Below are 17766 nucleotides of genomic sequence, written 5' to 3'. Positions count from 1 at the left end.
TGGCATATTCAAAACTCCTCTTTCCATATCCTTATAATCCGATGACAGGATCGTTTGTTACTCTGTATAAAACACTAAAGTTCATAGTGTCATTTGATATGCCGAAATAAAGTGCGGGAGAGCACGTCGCCCTCCTTCACCCCAAATGGACGAGGAAATCAAGGAGTCCTGAAAACTGTAAACAGGGAAACAGGGCTTTGTACAAGGCTCTGATGGCATTACAGAATTTACCTCAAATACCTGAGCAAATAAATTTTCTTGAAATCAGGAAAACAAGCAAACTTGTGATTTTATGTTGTAGTGTCACCCTTACCACAGAGAATATAGCACGAGAAAGTAATGTTATTTGGGAATATATTTAATGAAAAGACATAGCCTTGAAGTTTAACTAACCAGAACACAGAAACGTTTTATTGAAGTCAATCATTTTCCTGACACTGACTCCAGCAATGAGGAATGATCCCTGGATTTCCCTTGTTGGTTTTTATCTATATTACCATGAAAGTTGGTAAAATAAACAAAGTATGTGAAACCTTGGGATATTCCCTGATGAATAATCAATGTAGGTACGTGATGAAACATAAAAGAGTGCTCTTAAAGAGTAACTCATTACCAGGAAATGTTTACTCTGGTTGATAAAGGGTTGAACAATACATTTCAGATTAGTTCATTGTTGATAGGGCGACTATTAATCCTTTCCACAGGGTCATAAGGCTTCAAATAATAGATATGATATCATGTTGAGTGTTGTTTTTTCTTGCACCTTCTGAAGGAGGCATGCTGCAGGCACATACATAACTCATGGGGACTTGAAAATGCTCAGTCATGTTCTGATGGCAGTGCAACAAACCTGCACACAGTCTGAAAATGTAAGAGCTGGTGGGACAGTCAACACACACACACAAATATTTACACATGCATAATAAGTGCTGACACATGTCTACATAAACACCCTAACCCTGTCTGAGAAAGTCACTGTTGTGACAGGGTACAGTCTGAGGCTCTGAGTGCTGATGTCTTCTCACCCTGCGCCGCCGCGGTTAACAGTGTGCAAAGGACACACTGTAGCCTTCTGCTCAGACAGCCTGTCTTTGAGGAAATAATAACTTCCTCATAGACACATCCTTGTCCAGAAAATGGTCAGAAAGAGTCAGGAAATATTTAGAGGATGGTTTCTTGTCATAGAAGAAGGAAAATATATTGTTTGCTCTGGGTTTCTACAGAAGGAAACAAGGAGTGATTAGGTTGCATTATTATTATTGTATTGTAGGTGTTTCTTCTGGGAACACCTATTGACTTTCAGTCAGATGATATGATATGTGATAATCACCTATCATTTGATAATAGACACCTGTTTTGCGTAATCGTGTTTTTAAATGTACTAATGACGCGACTGAGTTTCCACCTTAATTGCAAATAATCAACACCCTTCTCACCACCTTAAAGCCAGTTTATGAACATTACAGACAGGGCTCAACCAACAACTGTAATATTAATTAATGAGTATAGCAAACATTGCATGATCCATTGTTCATGTGGGCACCTGACTGTTGCTGACAGTTCCAGTGTGGAGGATTTGGTGGGATCTAGCTGTGTGGTTGCAACACAAAATAAAAAGATAAAGGCCCTCTCTAGAGTCAGTGTTTGATTTGTCTGTTCTGCCAATCAACAACCTCCATCTTAATCTACATGATTGATATGCCCGGCCGAACACACAATATTTCGCTGGACCGCCTTTAGCTTTGATCACGGCACGCATTCGCCGTGGTTTCATTTTGATAAGCTTATGCAATGTTGCAACATTTATTTCTGTCCAGAGTCCCATACTTTTTTCGCCAAAATCTTGTATGGATAATGAGAGAGTCTTCTCCAGCACATCCAAAAGATTCTCAATGGGGTTACGGTCTGGACTCTGTGGCGGCCAATCCATGTGTGAAAATGATGTCTCATGCTCCCTGAACCACTCTTTCACAATTTGAGCCTGATGAATCGTGGCATTGTCATCCTGAAATATGTCCGTGTCATCAGGGAAGAAAAAATCCATTGATGGAAAAACCTAGTCATTCAGTATATTCAGGTAGTCAGCTGACATCATTTTTTGGGCACAAAGCGTTGCTGAACCTAGACCTGACCAACGGAAGCAACCCCAGATCATGACACTGCCCTCACAGCCTTGTACGGTAGGCCTAGGCATGATGGGTGCATCACTTCTTACCCTGATGTGCCCATCACTCTGGAACAGGGTAAGTCTAGACTCATCAGTCCAATCTTTATGCTCCCTTTTTTTTCCAATTAGCCTCACTGATAAATGGTTTTCTTAAGGCTACACAGCTGTTTGGTCTCAATCCCTGGAGTTCTCTTCACATTGTGCGCATGGAAATGCTCTTACTTTCAATATTACGACTTGATTTCACCAAACGTTCCTGTTGTCTTCACATTCTGTATACGCCCCTTGTCCTCCGGGTCAAAAACCCACCCTCACTAAAGATCTAAAATAAAGCAATTTCATTTCATTTTAAATGCCAAATCTATTTTGCATGAAGAAACAACCTGTCATTCATCAGAAACTGTGTGAATATCAGAGCTTTCCCTTTTTACAGTGCAGAAAGACTGCATTCATTCAGTGGACACCACTCGCTTTTATTTCAACACAGCTGTCATATATGTTTTCTTTACTAAAGTTGATTTTTATTATTATTATTATTTCTTAAGGTACTGCAAAGCTGGTAAACAATTTTTTTTTATCAAGAGATAGTAATTGTATAGCCCAAGAAAGTATGACAAATGCAATTTACTGAAGGCACTTCCAATAATAGTCAAATGCGAACAACATAAACCATCAAGGCAATCTGAGAGGGCAACCACGGCCACTACAGGAGAACAAGCAGCCGCTTCACCCACTTGTCCCAGACCTCTCTTATGGCAGCTAGTGCGCTTTCACACGTCCTGCAGGTCTTGACTCACTGTTATCAAACTGTATCATTCTTGAGGAAGTGTGAAAGACTTTCAGTGGCATTGTGGCATGAAAAATTCCCAGAGACTAGATGCGGTGCCAGCCTCACCTCGTGACCTGTAAGCTCCTGCTAAGATTAGCAACCCTATGCAGGTCTATCTCATCCATGCTATTACAGCTGTCTCCATATTTTTAAAAGCCCTCCAAATTTGTCGTCGCCAGGATGGTTTTTTCGATAGCTGGTGTGATTTTAGTAGTTTCAGCAATCTCCTTAGTTGTTTTCTTTGCTTGATGCAGGAAAATTATTGGACCCTTCTGAAACAGAGTCGAATCTTTTCCATGACCACATGACATGTCTTCTGACATGGTTGTTTAAGAAATGAGAAGCTACTCACTGCATCAGTTAGAGTTAGCTGTTGCCAGCTGAAACATATTAATCACTGCAGTAATTATCCAATGGAAGGCTCTTACCTATTTGCTTTGTTAAATCCAGGTAGTGACTCTTTTTTTCAGCCAGGCAGTGTAGCTTGTAAACATGAGAAACAAACATATTTCACTGGCGAGGTGATCCTTCGAAATACTTCCCAAATTGAGCATCTTTAGCAGCAGGAAGATGCTTTTACCAGTTTACTGAAATACAAACTGATTGACTTTATAGGATTTTTTGATACCCTGTTGATCTTTTATTTTATTTATTTTTACATTATTATTATTATCAGTTCACAGGCCGACCAAAGAATGATATTTTGACACTGATAACAGGCATACGATACTACCTCAAAACAACTGATATATCGTTCATGCTCTAGAAGTGAGTCAGTTCAAATTGCAAATAAAAGGGCACAAATTTTAAAAAACGACAAGGTGTCCAGCTTCACAAATGATGGACATTTTATCATGTGGTCTGGGGGATGGAAACTTGTTTTAATTAATCTTTTTTTATGTTCTTCTCATTTTGTTACAAAACTCCTCAAAAGTAATATATATTTTATGTGGTTGTGCATGTGCGCCTTCCAACTGACTTTTTTCCCATAATATGCGGCTACAGTGCAATCAGGCAACTTTCATATCGGGCAGTTATTAAAAAACAGTGAAAATCACATATTCAATGATATATTAAAACAGCCTTGTATACATGATTTAAATTTTAATGCCTATTTTATCATGGAAAGTATATACAAAACAGATATATATTTAAAATACTGCAATTTCCAGACAAAGAGGGCAGACAATGTAAAAAACAACAACTTTATTTACAATATTTTACAATTTATAATTTACAATATATTGGACACAGCATGAAATTTAAATTAATGTTATTCAGTTAGTTATATTACAAGTGATTACAGTGCATTATAGTCTTATAGTCCTAGACAATTCCATACCAAAATAAGGTTTGCTCAATCAGATAAACAGACAAACATGCTAAAAACATCAAGACATGAAGTGCTTGTGGGGTCGTCCTTGTACATGGTGGACCAAATAGATATTATCTATTATTATTGTGTATCTGGATTTATGTAACATTCTGCAGCAGTTTTAAATGGTAAATTCATTCTATGACCCATTTCTGAGGACTGGACTCTGTTTAGCTGAAACTGTGGATGGTGTTGTGTCTCCGCTTCCTCTTCCTGACTCTGAGTCTTCTGAATTTCTTTCCCTTTGGGTGTCTGGCAGAAAATGATCATACTCAAAAGCAGGATTCGTCTGCCCCTGTCTGTGCCGCTTCTGAACCTCCTCGAAGATTTGAAGAACCTTCAAGGCAAACAAACAAAAGCAGCAGGTTGAAGTGTAAGCATACACTGAACTGAAACTCTTTATTAAGAGCGAACAGAACAAGAAGAGATATTTATATTACCTTAGATTTAGGAATGAGACCCACTCTGAAGAAACCAATATGCCCTGTTTCGATCTTAGTGCAGTCGACCACAGTAGATGCGATGTTCTCAGGAGAGGCTCCATCACATAACACCCCATCCACCTAACCCAATAAAATGCACATGCAGTTTACAGCAAAAAGTGAGAACACCGGTGCGTCTTGTGTTTAATAAAACTGAAAAATTGTGCTCACCTTGTTGCCGAGTTTGGCATAAACTTGGTTGTGGTGAGTCGTGTCTGCCTCGCCTGTGGGGTTGGCTGAGGTTACAGCGATGGGGCCCACCTGCAAGAAAAAAGGTTGTTGTATTTAATAAAGAAGCCTGCTGTGTAGTTTCACTCACTTTAAAGGAGACCTATTAGAAGTCTTCATTTTTTTCCTTACATACAGTGCTGCAGCATTGGACAGTATGAGGAAACTGATGTGTTTTTTTGAGCATTAAAGCATTTAAACCTATTGTAGAAGGAGCACAAACTTGAAAATGAACATTTGTCTCCCTTAGGGCTTGAAGTGATTCATTTCCAAAGCCCTTACCAAATTAATGAGGTGTGTAGCCACAGAACAGTCTGGGTTTCTGATGGCAATGCTCTGTGGAGTCCCTATGTGTATGGCAGCATCTCCTAAACCAAAGGTGTCCATCCATGGACCTGTGGGAAGACAAGAAATCAACATAATGCTAATGAAACCCCATGCAAGCAACAGCAGGCACCATAAAATATACATAAACAAATGCAAACCTACCTCTGGGTATCACCATGCTAATGGAGGAGGGCCACGCAGCCTCCATGAAGTCCAGGAGCAGAGGGCTCAGCAGGTGTCGCACCGGCTCCAGCTGCTTGATGGAGGAGATCCACAGGGACATGGGTCTGTCCTGCGCCTGCTTCTTCACCCTTAAAGACATCAATTAGTGAGTGATGAGAGTGAATCAGTAAATGGATATTGATAAGGCTGGCACGCTCTTGAAATGGAAACTCACTTATAAGCTTTGATAACTGCTTCAGGCCTGTTGCAAGCTGCCACCAGCACATAGACGGTGTCGGTGGGCATTCCACATATGCCACCATTTTTCATGATTTCTGCAGGTGCAAGAAGAAGAAAAATGAAACTCACCTCGAGTATGTAAACATCTGGGTATTTTCTAAAATCATCATTGATTTCTTTAACAGATTCTTACCTGCAATCTGCTGGACGGACGTGGCCTTGCGTGCAGGTAGGTGTGGACAGATATCTGCACCTCCCCCGACCCCACTCAGCTTAATCAAAGGTTTTCCTAAGGGGATCTGCGGGGACTGGAAGGTGCTGTTGAAAATGTGTGCCAGGAAGCAGTAAAAACTAACGAGACCAAAGATGATGGTGACTCCTATATCATAACCAAAAGGCAGGGCACCTACTGCATCCAGCAGGAAGCTGATAAGAATGAGCTGGAAGGTAAGGGCGTAAGCAAACCAGGCGACATTTAAAAACAGTGCCGCAGCTGTCACTAAACCATTAAACAGCATGAAACTGATGATCCCGACAGCCACATCGAAGCTTCTGGTTTGACCATAAAGGCCGCCATATCGTGTCAGCCCCCACACCGTCCACATCACCCCGTAGAGAATAAAAACTGTGCTCTCAAAGGTTTTACCTCGGGCAAAAGCTACTGAGCCGCAGAGCAGCTGGAGTGCCCCTCCAGCCACCACCACCCAGGGCAGAACCAGCACAGACAGAGGATCTCTGCCACCCACTGTGGCTGTGATGGCAAAGGCAGCCAGCACACTGCAGGCGTGGCCCAATACCTCTGCATCTGCGTACTTGGAGTAGCCCAGGTGAGGTGAATGGAGGTCTTTATCATGGGCTCTGAGAGTAAGACCCTGCATCCTGGTTACCAAAGCCTTAAAGTAACCCTGCCCTGTGGGAATCATTGTCGTGGAAACCATATTGAATGTGGTTATTAAAAGCATGCCAGCAGAGACTACAAATATGGCTGCCTGTACACCCTGTGTGCCCCCTTGGAAGAAGCCTTGAGGCTGGGCTGCAATGGCGATACAATAAGCTGCAAAGAAAAGCTGGTAGAGCCCCTCCAGCAAGCTCTTCTGACAACTGAACAGAGCCAGGATGAAGAAAAGCACAGAGAAGACAACAGGGAAGGGAACAGGGGAGTAAGGCTGAATGGAGTAGAACGACAGGAGAGCGCTGTAGCCTTCTGCAAACTTCAGCAGAGCAGTGAAGCCGTAAAAAGTGGCGGCTAGTGTGTCCATGGCTCGATAGAAGAGGACACACATGCCGAGCTGGAAGACTCCAGCTGTCCACAGCCAGGGGACGTGACCGACGAAGAGCTGGGGGACCACACCTAACAGAGGACAGGCTAGGACAGAGGCGGACAGCAAGTTCATCACCAGACCTACTGACAGTGCATCAGTGCAGCCCTGATTCTGCTCTGCTCTCACCTCAGCTTTGGTCTTCAGGACTGTTCCTGCAGGCTCCACTTTACCTCCAGTGATGGTGGACAGCAGGCGTCCAAAACCAAAGTAAACACCCACCACACAGACAAGAAGGTAGTTAGCAGCTGTGGCAGACTGACCAAAACCTGCAGCAGACAAACCTGCGATTTGATGGGCACATGCTAAGCTAATGCCAACAGCTATGAGAGACAGAACTGCTTTTTTAACCAGGACCGCTACGCTACCTATGATGAGCAGGGCTAAAGTGAATGCTGCCAGGCCCGGGACCAGAGAGGATCTCAGCTCTGTGGGCTGCAGCACCCCCTGACCCGCCAGGATGTACACCAGACCTGAACCACACCACAGGGCGGAGACAGTCAGACACAGAGTGGAGAAGAGCTGGGCGTGGGACAGACTGCGACGGATACCTGCGAGACAAAGAGTAAACAGAGGAGAGAGATCGGGGGGAGGATTATGACTTTTTTTTTTTACACACAAATAGTAACGAATTAAACAAAACTTGTGACAGACATTCATCAAAACCAACCTGCATAAGCTAAGATGGCTGCAATGATGAGGAGCAGAATCCCCAGTGCAGTGTAGGGGATGAAGTTTTTTTCAGGTGAGCTGGCATAGTCGTTCACCAATAGCAGGAGAGAACCTACAAGTCAGACAAAACAAACAAAAATGACCACGCTAGAACAGTTTCTTTATGAACATTTAAAAAGATGACATGATTTTGCTCAATCTGATAGCAAGAACAGGTGTCGGCCTCAAGTATGACGGACTTAGAAGTTTTCATCAGAAAAAGGAAGCATGAGGGCTTACTTCAGGCACTGGGTCTTCCTCAGGACGTGATGCCCATGTGGGTCATAACTAGTCGACATTTTTTCCTTTTGTGATTTTTTACACTAATATGTCCAAACAAATAAAGGCTTTGGCACGAGTGTGCCTGAAGTAAACCCATGTGCTACCTCTTTCTAAATTGATCAGTTTGACTTAAACTTGCATTCACTCAGTATTGTCTCTTTAGTTTATTTAAGAAGGGACAGTGCAAACTAATAAAACACATGATAATACATTTATCTGTAGTCCCCTGGCCAAAGGTGTAGAAAAGACCACTTAATACGACAAAGCACGGAGGAAAAACAAAAACAAGCAGAACAAAACTGGGCACAAAACAGAACAGGGTACAAAAAACAGGACATGTAGTTATTTTATTTATTATGTATTAATAATTCATTCTTATGTCATTATTATTATTATTATTAAATTAAGTATTCTGTTTTAACTTTATCACATGATTACATGTTTTATTTAGCTTATTATTAATTCAATTTAAAAAAATATCTACAGAAAAGACCTGTTTTCTGATATTAGCTGCAGACATGTATTAATGTTTTAGAGTTTTTACAGTTTAAAACATACGTAACATGCTACTTAAAATTTTATACCAGTATTATTATAATATATCACTTTATTTCTCATATATATTACCATGACATTTAATTATTAAGAAGAAAAGATTTGGGTTCTAATATTAGTGATCGGCCACTTTTTGTATGTTTTTCCCAAACACATTAGATAAAATCAGATGATTAAAAAAAAAAAAAACATAATTTGGGGAAATTACAACGAATGTCAAATAACAACAAACAACAAACACAATAAACGGAAAAAACCCCATCAATTAATAGATTATGAACCAATTATAGAAATACACAAAAACATTAATACAAGGAAAAAGAAAAAATACATGTAGAAGAAAACACTTCACGAATGAAGGTTAAGGTACATACACAAACTTTTTTAAATGTTAAGTTTTTAAATTATACCACCATGACTTCTAAGATTTTGACACCAAAATACAGGAGGATTTCACTTTTTTTTAAAGCATATTCATGCTGAAATAATCAAACCAAAACATAAAACAACAGCAGAGAGAAGTAGAAACATTTCTCAAAAAACCTTACCTCCGGAGATGCTCAGAATACCGACGGACACATGCAGAGACTGGAGCTGAGCCATAGCGGTAGCAGATTTCTGAGGACGGCAGGCTGCGCTGGCTTTATACGGCTGCGTGTGACGTCAGCACGCAGGTGAAACCTGAGCCGAGAGGTTGAGCTGCTGCAGCCGCTGCTGCTGCACCTTCACTGGGGAAAACCCTCCAGTCCGTCACAGCAGGAAAGAAATCGAGTTGTAAAAATGATCCTGCACGTAGGCAGTGTATCTGAAAAGTGATCTCCACTCCACTTCCACAGCCGACATTATACAGGCAGATATATTAATAAAATACCCGTGATAAGACGTATTATAATCGCAATTTAGTCTAAATATCAACGCTAATTGTTCTCGTGAAATGCTAACTAGATTATACTTCCATTGTATATTTCAACTCAATTTAAATAACACAGATTTAGTGGTTTATGTAGCTTATATCTTCTATATCTTTTTCCTTCTACAGTGCTCCATTAAATGCAATAAATAAAAAAGACTGACATTTATATGATACTTTTTCAATATGAATGTATATGTCTTTATCTAGCAAACCATTCAAAATGAGAGCATGTTCCTGTAAATGTGTTACATAAAATAAACAAGTCATCATTGAGGCCACATTTGATTAATTCCTCATTATTTCACTTCTGTTGTTAACTGATAACTAAGTCATTGTGTGGAGTGACTCAGCATTTCACCTCAACAGACTTCCTGGTGACCGTTAACGTGGATGATGTCAGCGTTTTGGACAACAGGTTGTGGGTGGAGACAGAGAGGCAGGCAGGGCTATAAAGAGTCGTCTCAGAGCTCAGCAGGCACACCTCCACCTCTGCTGAGCAGCCTCATCACACACAGAGTCAAGCCAGGTGATCCACACATACAAGGTGAGATCTGTCTGTTCTGTTCTCTAAACTTAACTAATGCTTTTTTCCTGATGGTTTAGGAACACATGTTGATTTCAGACACAAGGTCTAAGATTGAGCAGAACATGAGCAGACTCCAAACACTTCCTGTAATTTCTCTTCACTGGTGTCGAATGTGTTACCTGGCAGCAGCAGCACTCCTCGCGCTCCTCCGTCACCTGGCACTGTAAATATTTTATGTAAACATGTGCAACAGGAGCAGCGATCCACATATCTGATAGGGAAATGAATATGGGATAAACACATCCTGATGTCAAATTAAAGAAAAGTTATGTAACCAAGAACACTGTAGATAAATATTTGTGCTTTATGTGTGTTTTGTAGGAACCATGGTGAAGCGTGTTGCAGTTATTCTCTCAGGCTGTGGAGTCTATGACGGCACAGAGATCCACGAGGCCTCCGCTGTCCTCGTCCATCTGAGTCGGGCGGAAGCAAAAGTAAGAGAAGTAAACTTATTACAGAGTATTTATCTGGTATTTTATGTGAAATATCTGGATCCAGTCCTACATAGAGGAATTCCAATTCTGTTCCTTAATTTAGCAATACAGCTGACCTAAAAAACAGTCCTAATAGCTACAGAGGTTGATCTGATATAGAAGGTTTTACATTTCAGGTGCAGATGTTTGCTCCGAATGCAGACCAGATGCATGTTGTTAACCACTGCGAGGGGAAACCTACAGAGGAGAAAAGAAACATCCTGCAGGAAAGCGCCCGCATCGCCAGGGGTGACGTGACTGATCTGGCCAAGTTAGATGTTACAGCATTTGACGCCGTCATCATCCCAGGTTAGGATTCTCCAGCCATAAGAGTAAAATATTCTACACCTTTCTGTTTTTACACCTCCACTTTTGTGATAAGCTGAACAAATCCTTTGTGTTCTCATTCAGGGGGCTTCGGTGTGGCGAAGAACCTGAGTGACTGGGCAGTGAAGAATAAGGACTGCACCATCCAGCCACAGCTGGAGAAGATCATCAAGGATTTCCACAAAGCCGGAAAGCCGCTGGGCATGTGCTGCATCTCCCCCGTCCTCGCTGCCAAAATCCTGCCCGGCTGCGAGGTCACTGTGGGACAGGACAAAGAGTGTGAAAAGTGTGTGAAACAGTTTCTAATTATCAGATGTTTATTGCTGTGAGAAAATCTCAATCTGCAGCTCTAACTTCCGCTCTCTCTTTGTCTTTAGGTGGCCGTACGCTCAGACTGCAGGTGCCATGAAGGAGATGGGCTGCAAACATGTCAACACAGATGTGGACAAAGCACACGTTGATGTCAAAAATAAGCTGGTCACCACCTCTGCATTCATGTGCAATGCTCCCGTTCATAAAGTCTTTGATGGAGTAGGAGTCATGGTCAAGGAGACACTGAAACTGGCTTAAGAAGTCTCTCATTACATGCTGGGTGTTTGTACTTATTTACAAAATGTCTGTGATTTCAATTCAGTTCGGTGTTTATTTCAAATTATTACAGTTATCTCTCAGCATTCATCTGATGTTATATCCTCAATGTGTTGTTTCAAGATTTAAATAAAAGTTTCCCTACAAATGATACTTTTGCTATTTTTTATTCTTCACCGCAAAAAATATCTTACCTTAAGTATATTTGTATAATGTCTAGTCAAAAATATTTGATTTCATTTAATAAAAGACACAATCATGTAGAAAGCAGCATTTCAGTGAGATGAATTGGAGTTTTTTATCATTTGTTTTATTGGCAGATTACTTTTTCACTTATTTCAAGCAAAAAGCACCATCTCATTTTGTATTCACATTTGTTCCAGTGTTTACGAAAATAAAACAATGAAAATCATCACAAAAAAAAATCCACAACATAATTACTGTTGCATAAAAATCTAAAATGGGGGGGACTAAATGGTTTATCACACAGGGCAGATGATTTTTGAGTCCCCTGAGAGGTCTACAGGCCAAATTCAAAATCCATTTGGCAATTAACACTTTTAGTCATACCAAATAAATATTGTTAAAATAGATACTCCTTATTTCTGAAATCCTCTTGTATGAAGTTAAGCAAGATTTCCCCGAGAGACCTTACTGTAGCTCAGAACAAGGAAACTGAGTCTTGTAAATGGTTAAAAACATTTAATATCTGGATATCATACAGTACATTTTGCTACAAACTTGAGGTGGGACAATGCTTTGGGTAAGAAATAACACTTTTCTCAAGTCCAGTCTAAATAACAAATGAGTGAATCATGAAACTAATACGTTAAAGTCTCGAGTCTACTCTTTCAACAGCAGATGTTTTACAGATTTCACACTACCCAGCTGGCAACCAGCGTTGTTAGTTGTTAATATCTGGGTGAATGTAGGTCACCTGATGACAAAAATTCAGTGTCAAATTCAACGTAATTTTATTGGTTTGAGTTGTGGTGTTAAGTAACCAAAATCCAACGTCTTCCAAAATGTCTCATGCCGACGTCGAATTGATGTGACATTTAGTCATGAGGTGTGGTGACCTAAACCCAATATCATAATCTTTACATCCTCACAACCTGAAATTCTAACATCATCGGATGTTGATATTTTGATGATTTTAAGTCATGGTGCTCATTAACCAAAATTCAACATCTAGCCAAAGTTGGAAGTTGATGTCAAGCCAACACTGAGTTTTGAAATCAACCCAATTTTCTTTTCCAACTACAATTTATTTACGCCTTTCTGACATTTAAAGCTATGGTCTACGATGTGAAAGATTGATCATTATTATTAACATTATTTAGATGGTGGTTATGGCCCAATAGTACAACCTACACCTACACCTGCAAAACTGCAAAGAAATAGACCAATAGCAGCCATCCGATCCGGATGGGAGTTTCCCCTTGCTCAAATTTGCACTCTCTCTCTTGGACCCTCCATCCAATCCCCTTGCTCACTCCCCTGCTCCTGGTCACGCCTCGTCCCAACCCACTTCCGCATTTGAAACTACAAGCGGGCAAGAGGTTTGTTTGGCCCTGAGCAGTTCAAGTATGGAGGGAAAACAGAGCAACAGTAGCAAGTGGCCTCTGCTTGCCCCATCGGCAAAGGTTGAAAGAAAGCGCAAGTCTGTCACTGAAAAGGCCGAGACAAAACGAAGATGTGACATAAAGAGGGCTCAAACCCGAGTAAACATTGGGTCATTGTTTGAACGTTGGCGAAAGCTCCCTGTAGATATGGACCTGAAAAGCGATGCTGATACAGCGGAGTTTTCGTTTTAACAGGTAATCTTTCGTCTTTATTGTGGATGTTGTGACACAGATAACTTTTATGCCGATGCCGGCTTATGACTGTGAAAGCTGCCGTTAGTTTTTTTCTGTGTTATTAGACGGCGTCGAGACAATTTCTGTCTCTGCAGTATTGTCATTGCTCCGAGGGGAGGGTGATACGAGCTCGGAGGGGAGGGATTAAGGAGCACAGAGGGGAGGGGTGTGTGTGGGGGGGGATGCTTTTTTCAAATCTTTCTCAGAACGTAGACCATAGCTTTAATTGACACCCAGTGCCAGCAGGGTAGTTTGTTTTTATGCCTAAATTACTGAGGAGTTGGATTTTGAGTATTTTTTTGTACCAACCTTTAGATAATATTTCTATTTTTCTATGTACCATTACTAAAGCTCTAAAAGCCCTGGATATTTTACATATTTTGAGTAAACCAGTGACCAGTGTCAGGTTATTTTGACAATTTAAAGACAGTTTAAACACAATCCAGTTAGATCTCACAATAAACACAATAAAATCTCAAAACATTCTGGACATTAAAAAGACATTTTATTAATCAATCATCAATTCAAAGATGAGACAGTATAGTAACAACAAGACAATATAAACCTATATCTTAATAACTTATAATGAATAAAGAAAAGAGTGGATATTTGGTCTGAGTATGAGATATATCCCTGTAAAGGGTGCAAGTAACTGGGAAGTATCGAGGAAGTATTCAGGTGGTTTAATTGGAGAAATTATTGAACTGATCCGTTCCACAGGCCAACTCTGCTGCATGAAATTTCCTAGGACGATCAGGATCCTATCAGCAACAGAAAGAATCAGGATTAATAATGTGAAATTATAACCTGCATTAAATAAAGCGATACATATTTGTTCATGTTTGTCTCACCTGTATGGGATAGGCACAGGTGGAAACATAACGGATCACAAATCCACAGCGTCTCTTCTGGGATGTGTTGGCGTCACTGGCATGGACAAGTAGTCCGTCATGAATCTTTTAAAACAAATAGAAAATACTAATTAACTCACCCATTCTTGCTCTCACACTTATTCTAAAAAAACATGTGATGTTTCACAAAAGAAAAAATAAACTCACAGACATCTCCCCGGCTAAGAGAGGGCAAAGCACAGCTTCATCAGCCTGCACAAGCTCTTCTGGGATCTCCTGGTTGACCGTCAGCATGTTTCCCGGGCGGATGGCTTGGTGGTGGGGCAACATGCCAGCACAGTGGCTACCTGCAGGACAACGAAAAGTCAAAGACCTTTATACATTTGATACAATATATGTAAAAACTCTCACACTAAAAATATCTGCTTGAATTCAGCTAAGGTCCAACCAGGACAGTGGCTGAAGGCTTGAGTAGCTGAGGTACCTGGGATGACCCGAAGGGCGCCGTTCTCCTTCAGTGAGTCATCGAAAGCGAGCCACACGGAGAGAACGGGGCCACCATCAATACCCCAATACCTGAGAACAAAACAATTACAGTTAGACGCAAACAAAACAAAACAAAACATTTATTTCTTTAGTGTGTAAATCTACCTCATATCCTGATGCCAGGCCACATACGGAAGTCCATTCTCTCCAACGCTCCCATCAGGCTTGAGTGTTGGGTATTTACAGATGAAGCGGGAGTCCAGCAGGATGACGTCAGGGCCCAGGATGGCTTTGACCACTTGTAAAATTTGAGGGTGTTTGGTCAGATCACTCACCCACGGATACTGAAGGTGAACATTGTGGAGGCTGTACTGGGTGTACTCTTCACCTGAAACATCCAAACACATAATAAACCTGTTCATTAACAAAAAGTGCAACGTCATATACGATCCAATGTAATGGAAAGATGGTCACACTTCAAACAAGAAATAGCATCCACAAGGTATCATTATTAATAAGCGTTAGTGAATAGGTAATAAGGCCATGGTTAGTAAAGGTGCAGTATGTAGGAACTGACCACCTGTCGATTTCATACTCAAAAAGATTAGGGGACAGCATATCACTAGAGTAACAGCTAACTGCTGCTAACTGTAGCTGCCAGTAGCTTTGGGGAGTCGGGGCTAGCTGGTTAGCATGCTAACTTCAGTACATATCTTTGCAACACAAGACATAGACATAACATCAAAACTGTTATTCACATTCTGTTGATAACTTAAGTGCATTTTTTAATGTTTTCAACAAAAATTACATATTGCACATTTAAAATCGATAAGACTAAATGTCATATATCATAAACACATTTATTGTTATTTTATGTGGCATTTATAAGCAATTACAGTATAAGGAACTTCTACTGCTAAATTCATTAACTGTGCACCACATCCTTGGTTATTCACTTATTAAAAGCATCTTAAAAGGGCCTTATTATCTATTAACTAATGCTCATTAGCCTGTCTAATTTGTGTCTCTGTTCACCCTTTCCCTCCTTATCCTTCTTACACTTCCAGTGGCACTTACCAAATTCCCTCTCCAGCTCAGAAAAGGCATGCTTGGCCTCTCTCAGCTCAATGTCACTCAGTACAGGCAGTGCTGAGAGGAAGCCCTGCTGGTTGTAGATGTCCTGCAGTTTAGCCGTGGATGAAGACATCTCTATTGGACTGTTTCGCTGCTGATTCCTCGGGCCTTCTGCTTCAAGAATTTACACGGTAGAGTCTGTTTTTGATGGAGGTGGAGGTTAGGGGGTAGAAATATATTCTGTCTAAGATTGTGTTTTCCATCTAGCTGAGTTTTAGTTGTTTATACAGACATAAAAAGAGAGAGAGAGAGAGATCATGCCCTGACCCGATGGGGAAAACATCTAACCACATTTAGGTGGGTCGCACTGAGCACCATCTTGTTCCACCTGCTCTATAAGACCAATATAACCCTCACTGCCTGTGTAAAGCAGTCTATTGTCCACGTTAAGAGTCTCTTTGTTAAGGTATAAGATCTGTTGACTAAAACAGGTCAGGAAAAGGAAAAGCAAAGATGGGAAACTGTCCTTTAGCCTTCATGAAGAAGTGAAATATCAGCATTTAACTTGCAGAAATTAAAACAGATTTTTTTGTATATTTATAACATAAAACCCTCAAAACCACAGTGAAGAAACAGTTACATTCTCCCATTCATAATCTACTCAATTAAAAGAAATATACATAACACAGTAAAATGTGTAGATTTGTTTTTGCTTTAAAACATAAGCAATATTTAGACTTTGATCTAGTCCAGATAGTGTTACATCTAATGACACTTTACAAATAGTATAAAGTGTTGGTATTACTTTTTTGTATTGATTCCCATAAAAGCTTACATGTAAAGCAACTATTGCAGTAAGTATTATAATATCTCCATACCTGTCTGCTGTTAAATCTTCCTCTCCTCTCTCTGTGAGTCCTGGCTCTGGATACTGCTCAAGCTGTTCTCAGGTAGAGATTATATACTGCACAGAGCACCTTCTCAGTCCACTCCCTTCGTCTGTATCTTTCAATAAATCTGCTATAGAATTACAGGATTTTACGTCCTTGAGGACACTTGATTGAAAGATAACCCATGACTCAGTGATGCAATCTGCATGTACATTTGACACTTCTCATTTCTCTGAAAACGTCTTTCTTTGTTTCCTCTCCCCTCACATGGTTTCCTCCTGCCTCTCCACAGGTCATTGGTGGGTGTGAGTAGCATCATTGTCTTGCTCAGGTGTGGCCAGGAATTTACTGACATTTACCATGTAAAGCAAACTGAAACCTTTCCTTCTCAGGAACTACATACTCATCTTATCTCACGTCATGTTTTATCACCAAGAAACAGACAGTCAGTGATTTGTACTTGAGGGCTATTTTTGGTGCCATCTTTCAATTTCAAAATGAGTTCACAGTAGCTTGTTATTCAGTAACTCAACATTCCCAATCATCACACCCTCATATTAAACTTCTCTGTATCTTGGCAGGAACTCAGGGAGTGAAGCGATGACGATTGATGCCTGGGTGTGTTAACAGGGCCGTTAACAGGATTATTACCAGAGGGGAAAATCCTCAGTCTCCTTTTATATTAGCGACAACATTTATTGTTGTTGTGGACTTTATAACATCATTGAAACTACTTTTCTTCATCTTATTTTCCATTTAAATGTTTAAAAGATTTGTTTGTGTCATTCTGTGTGAATGGTGTAAAAACAAAAGCGAATACAAAGTTAGTCACCAAAAAGGGGGTGCAACGGGGAACTGAATCTTGCATTTTATTCAAAAAAAAAAAAAAAAAAAAAAAAGGCCCATCAATATTTATATTGGCAAAATGCTTCATTTGAGTTTAAGTTTTGTTTTTGCTTTTTTTTTTTAAATATTTGAAAGTCGGTTTCTTTTGTAAAGAATAGTTGCTACCAACCTTTACAGAGTAGCACTACGGAAATGA

At 40.4% G+C, this 17766-nt stretch overlaps 3 protein-coding genes across 3 annotated transcripts; 1 reads left to right on the top strand and 2 right to left on the bottom strand.

Moving 5' to 3' along the window:
* Nucleotides 1-4187: 4187 nt before the first annotated feature.
* On the bottom strand, nucleotides 4188-9280 carry LOC141013446 (uncharacterized). Its single transcript, XM_073487183.1, has 9 exons — nucleotides 9226-9280; nucleotides 7800-7913; nucleotides 6004-7680; nucleotides 5806-5905; nucleotides 5571-5719; nucleotides 5364-5476; nucleotides 5025-5114; nucleotides 4812-4934; nucleotides 4188-4708 (listed from the first exon to the last, which is right to left on the bottom strand). Exons 1-9 carry the CDS (start codon nucleotides 9278-9280, stop codon nucleotides 4511-4513), a joined length of 2619 nt encoding a protein of 872 aa, XP_073343284.1. The 3' UTR covers nucleotides 4188-4510.
* An 811-nt stretch (nucleotides 9281-10091) lies between these two features.
* On the top strand, nucleotides 10092-11715 carry LOC141013288 (glutamine amidotransferase-like class 1 domain-containing protein 3, mitochondrial). Its single transcript, XM_073486953.1, has 5 exons — nucleotides 10092-10134; nucleotides 10498-10610; nucleotides 10787-10958; nucleotides 11061-11262; nucleotides 11354-11715. The coding sequence occupies exons 2-5, from the start codon at nucleotides 10503-10505 to the stop codon at nucleotides 11544-11546; spliced, it is 675 nt and encodes a 224-aa protein (XP_073343054.1). The 5' UTR covers nucleotides 10092-10134; nucleotides 10498-10502; the 3' UTR covers nucleotides 11547-11715.
* A 2197-nt stretch (nucleotides 11716-13912) lies between these two features.
* On the bottom strand, nucleotides 13913-16779 carry LOC141013712 (probable alpha-ketoglutarate-dependent hypophosphite dioxygenase). Its single transcript, XM_073487541.1, has 7 exons — nucleotides 16713-16779; nucleotides 15838-16032; nucleotides 14926-15148; nucleotides 14759-14850; nucleotides 14482-14621; nucleotides 14275-14379; nucleotides 13913-14184 (listed from the first exon to the last, which is right to left on the bottom strand). The coding sequence occupies exons 2-7, from the start codon at nucleotides 15965-15967 to the stop codon at nucleotides 14107-14109; spliced, it is 768 nt and encodes a 255-aa protein (XP_073343642.1). The 5' UTR covers nucleotides 15968-16032; nucleotides 16713-16779; the 3' UTR covers nucleotides 13913-14106.
* Between the last annotated feature and the right edge of the window lie 987 nt (nucleotides 16780-17766).

The sequence above is a fragment of the Pagrus major genome, chromosome 18 (genome assembly GCF_040436345.1).
Source record: "Pagrus major chromosome 18, Pma_NU_1.0".
NCBI lineage: Eukaryota > Metazoa > Chordata > Actinopteri > Spariformes > Sparidae > Pagrus > Pagrus major.
This window is presented reverse-complemented; position numbering and strand designations above follow the sequence as displayed.

Bases quoted from the DNA above. Each gene is read 5' to 3' on its own strand.
- LOC141013712 (XM_073487541.1), bottom strand. From the start codon at position 15,967: ATGTCTTCATCCACGGCTAAACTGCAGGACATCTACAACCAGCAGGGC. The intron at 15,149-15,837 runs GTAAGTGCCACT...TGGATGTTTCAG, and splicing joins TGAGCTGGAGAGGGAATTTG to GTGAAGAGTACACCCAGTAC. The intron at 14,380-14,481 runs GTGAGTTTATTT...TTGTTTTAAAAG, and splicing joins TCTTAGCCGGGGAGATGTCT to ATTCATGACGGACTACTTGT.
- LOC141013446 (XM_073487183.1), bottom strand. From the start codon at position 9,280: ATGGCTCAGCTCCAGTCTCTGCATGTGTCCGTCGGTATTCTGAGCATC. The intron at 5,477-5,570 runs GTAGGTTTGCAT...GTCTTCCCACAG, and splicing joins TAGCATGGTGATACCCAGAG to GTCCATGGATGGACACCTTT. The intron at 5,115-5,363 runs GTAAGGGCTTTG...TTTTTCTTGCAG, and splicing joins CTACACACCTCATTAATTTG to GTGGGCCCCATCGCTGTAAC.
- LOC141013288 (XM_073486953.1), top strand. From the start codon at position 10,503: ATGGTGAAGCGTGTTGCAGTTATTCTCTCAGGCTGTGGAGTCTATGAC. The intron at 10,611-10,786 runs GTAAGAGAAGTA...TTTACATTTCAG, and splicing joins TGAGTCGGGCGGAAGCAAAA to GTGCAGATGTTTGCTCCGAA. The intron at 11,263-11,353 runs GTGTGTGAAACA...CTTTGTCTTTAG, and splicing joins CAGGACAAAGAGTGTGAAAA to GTGGCCGTACGCTCAGACTG.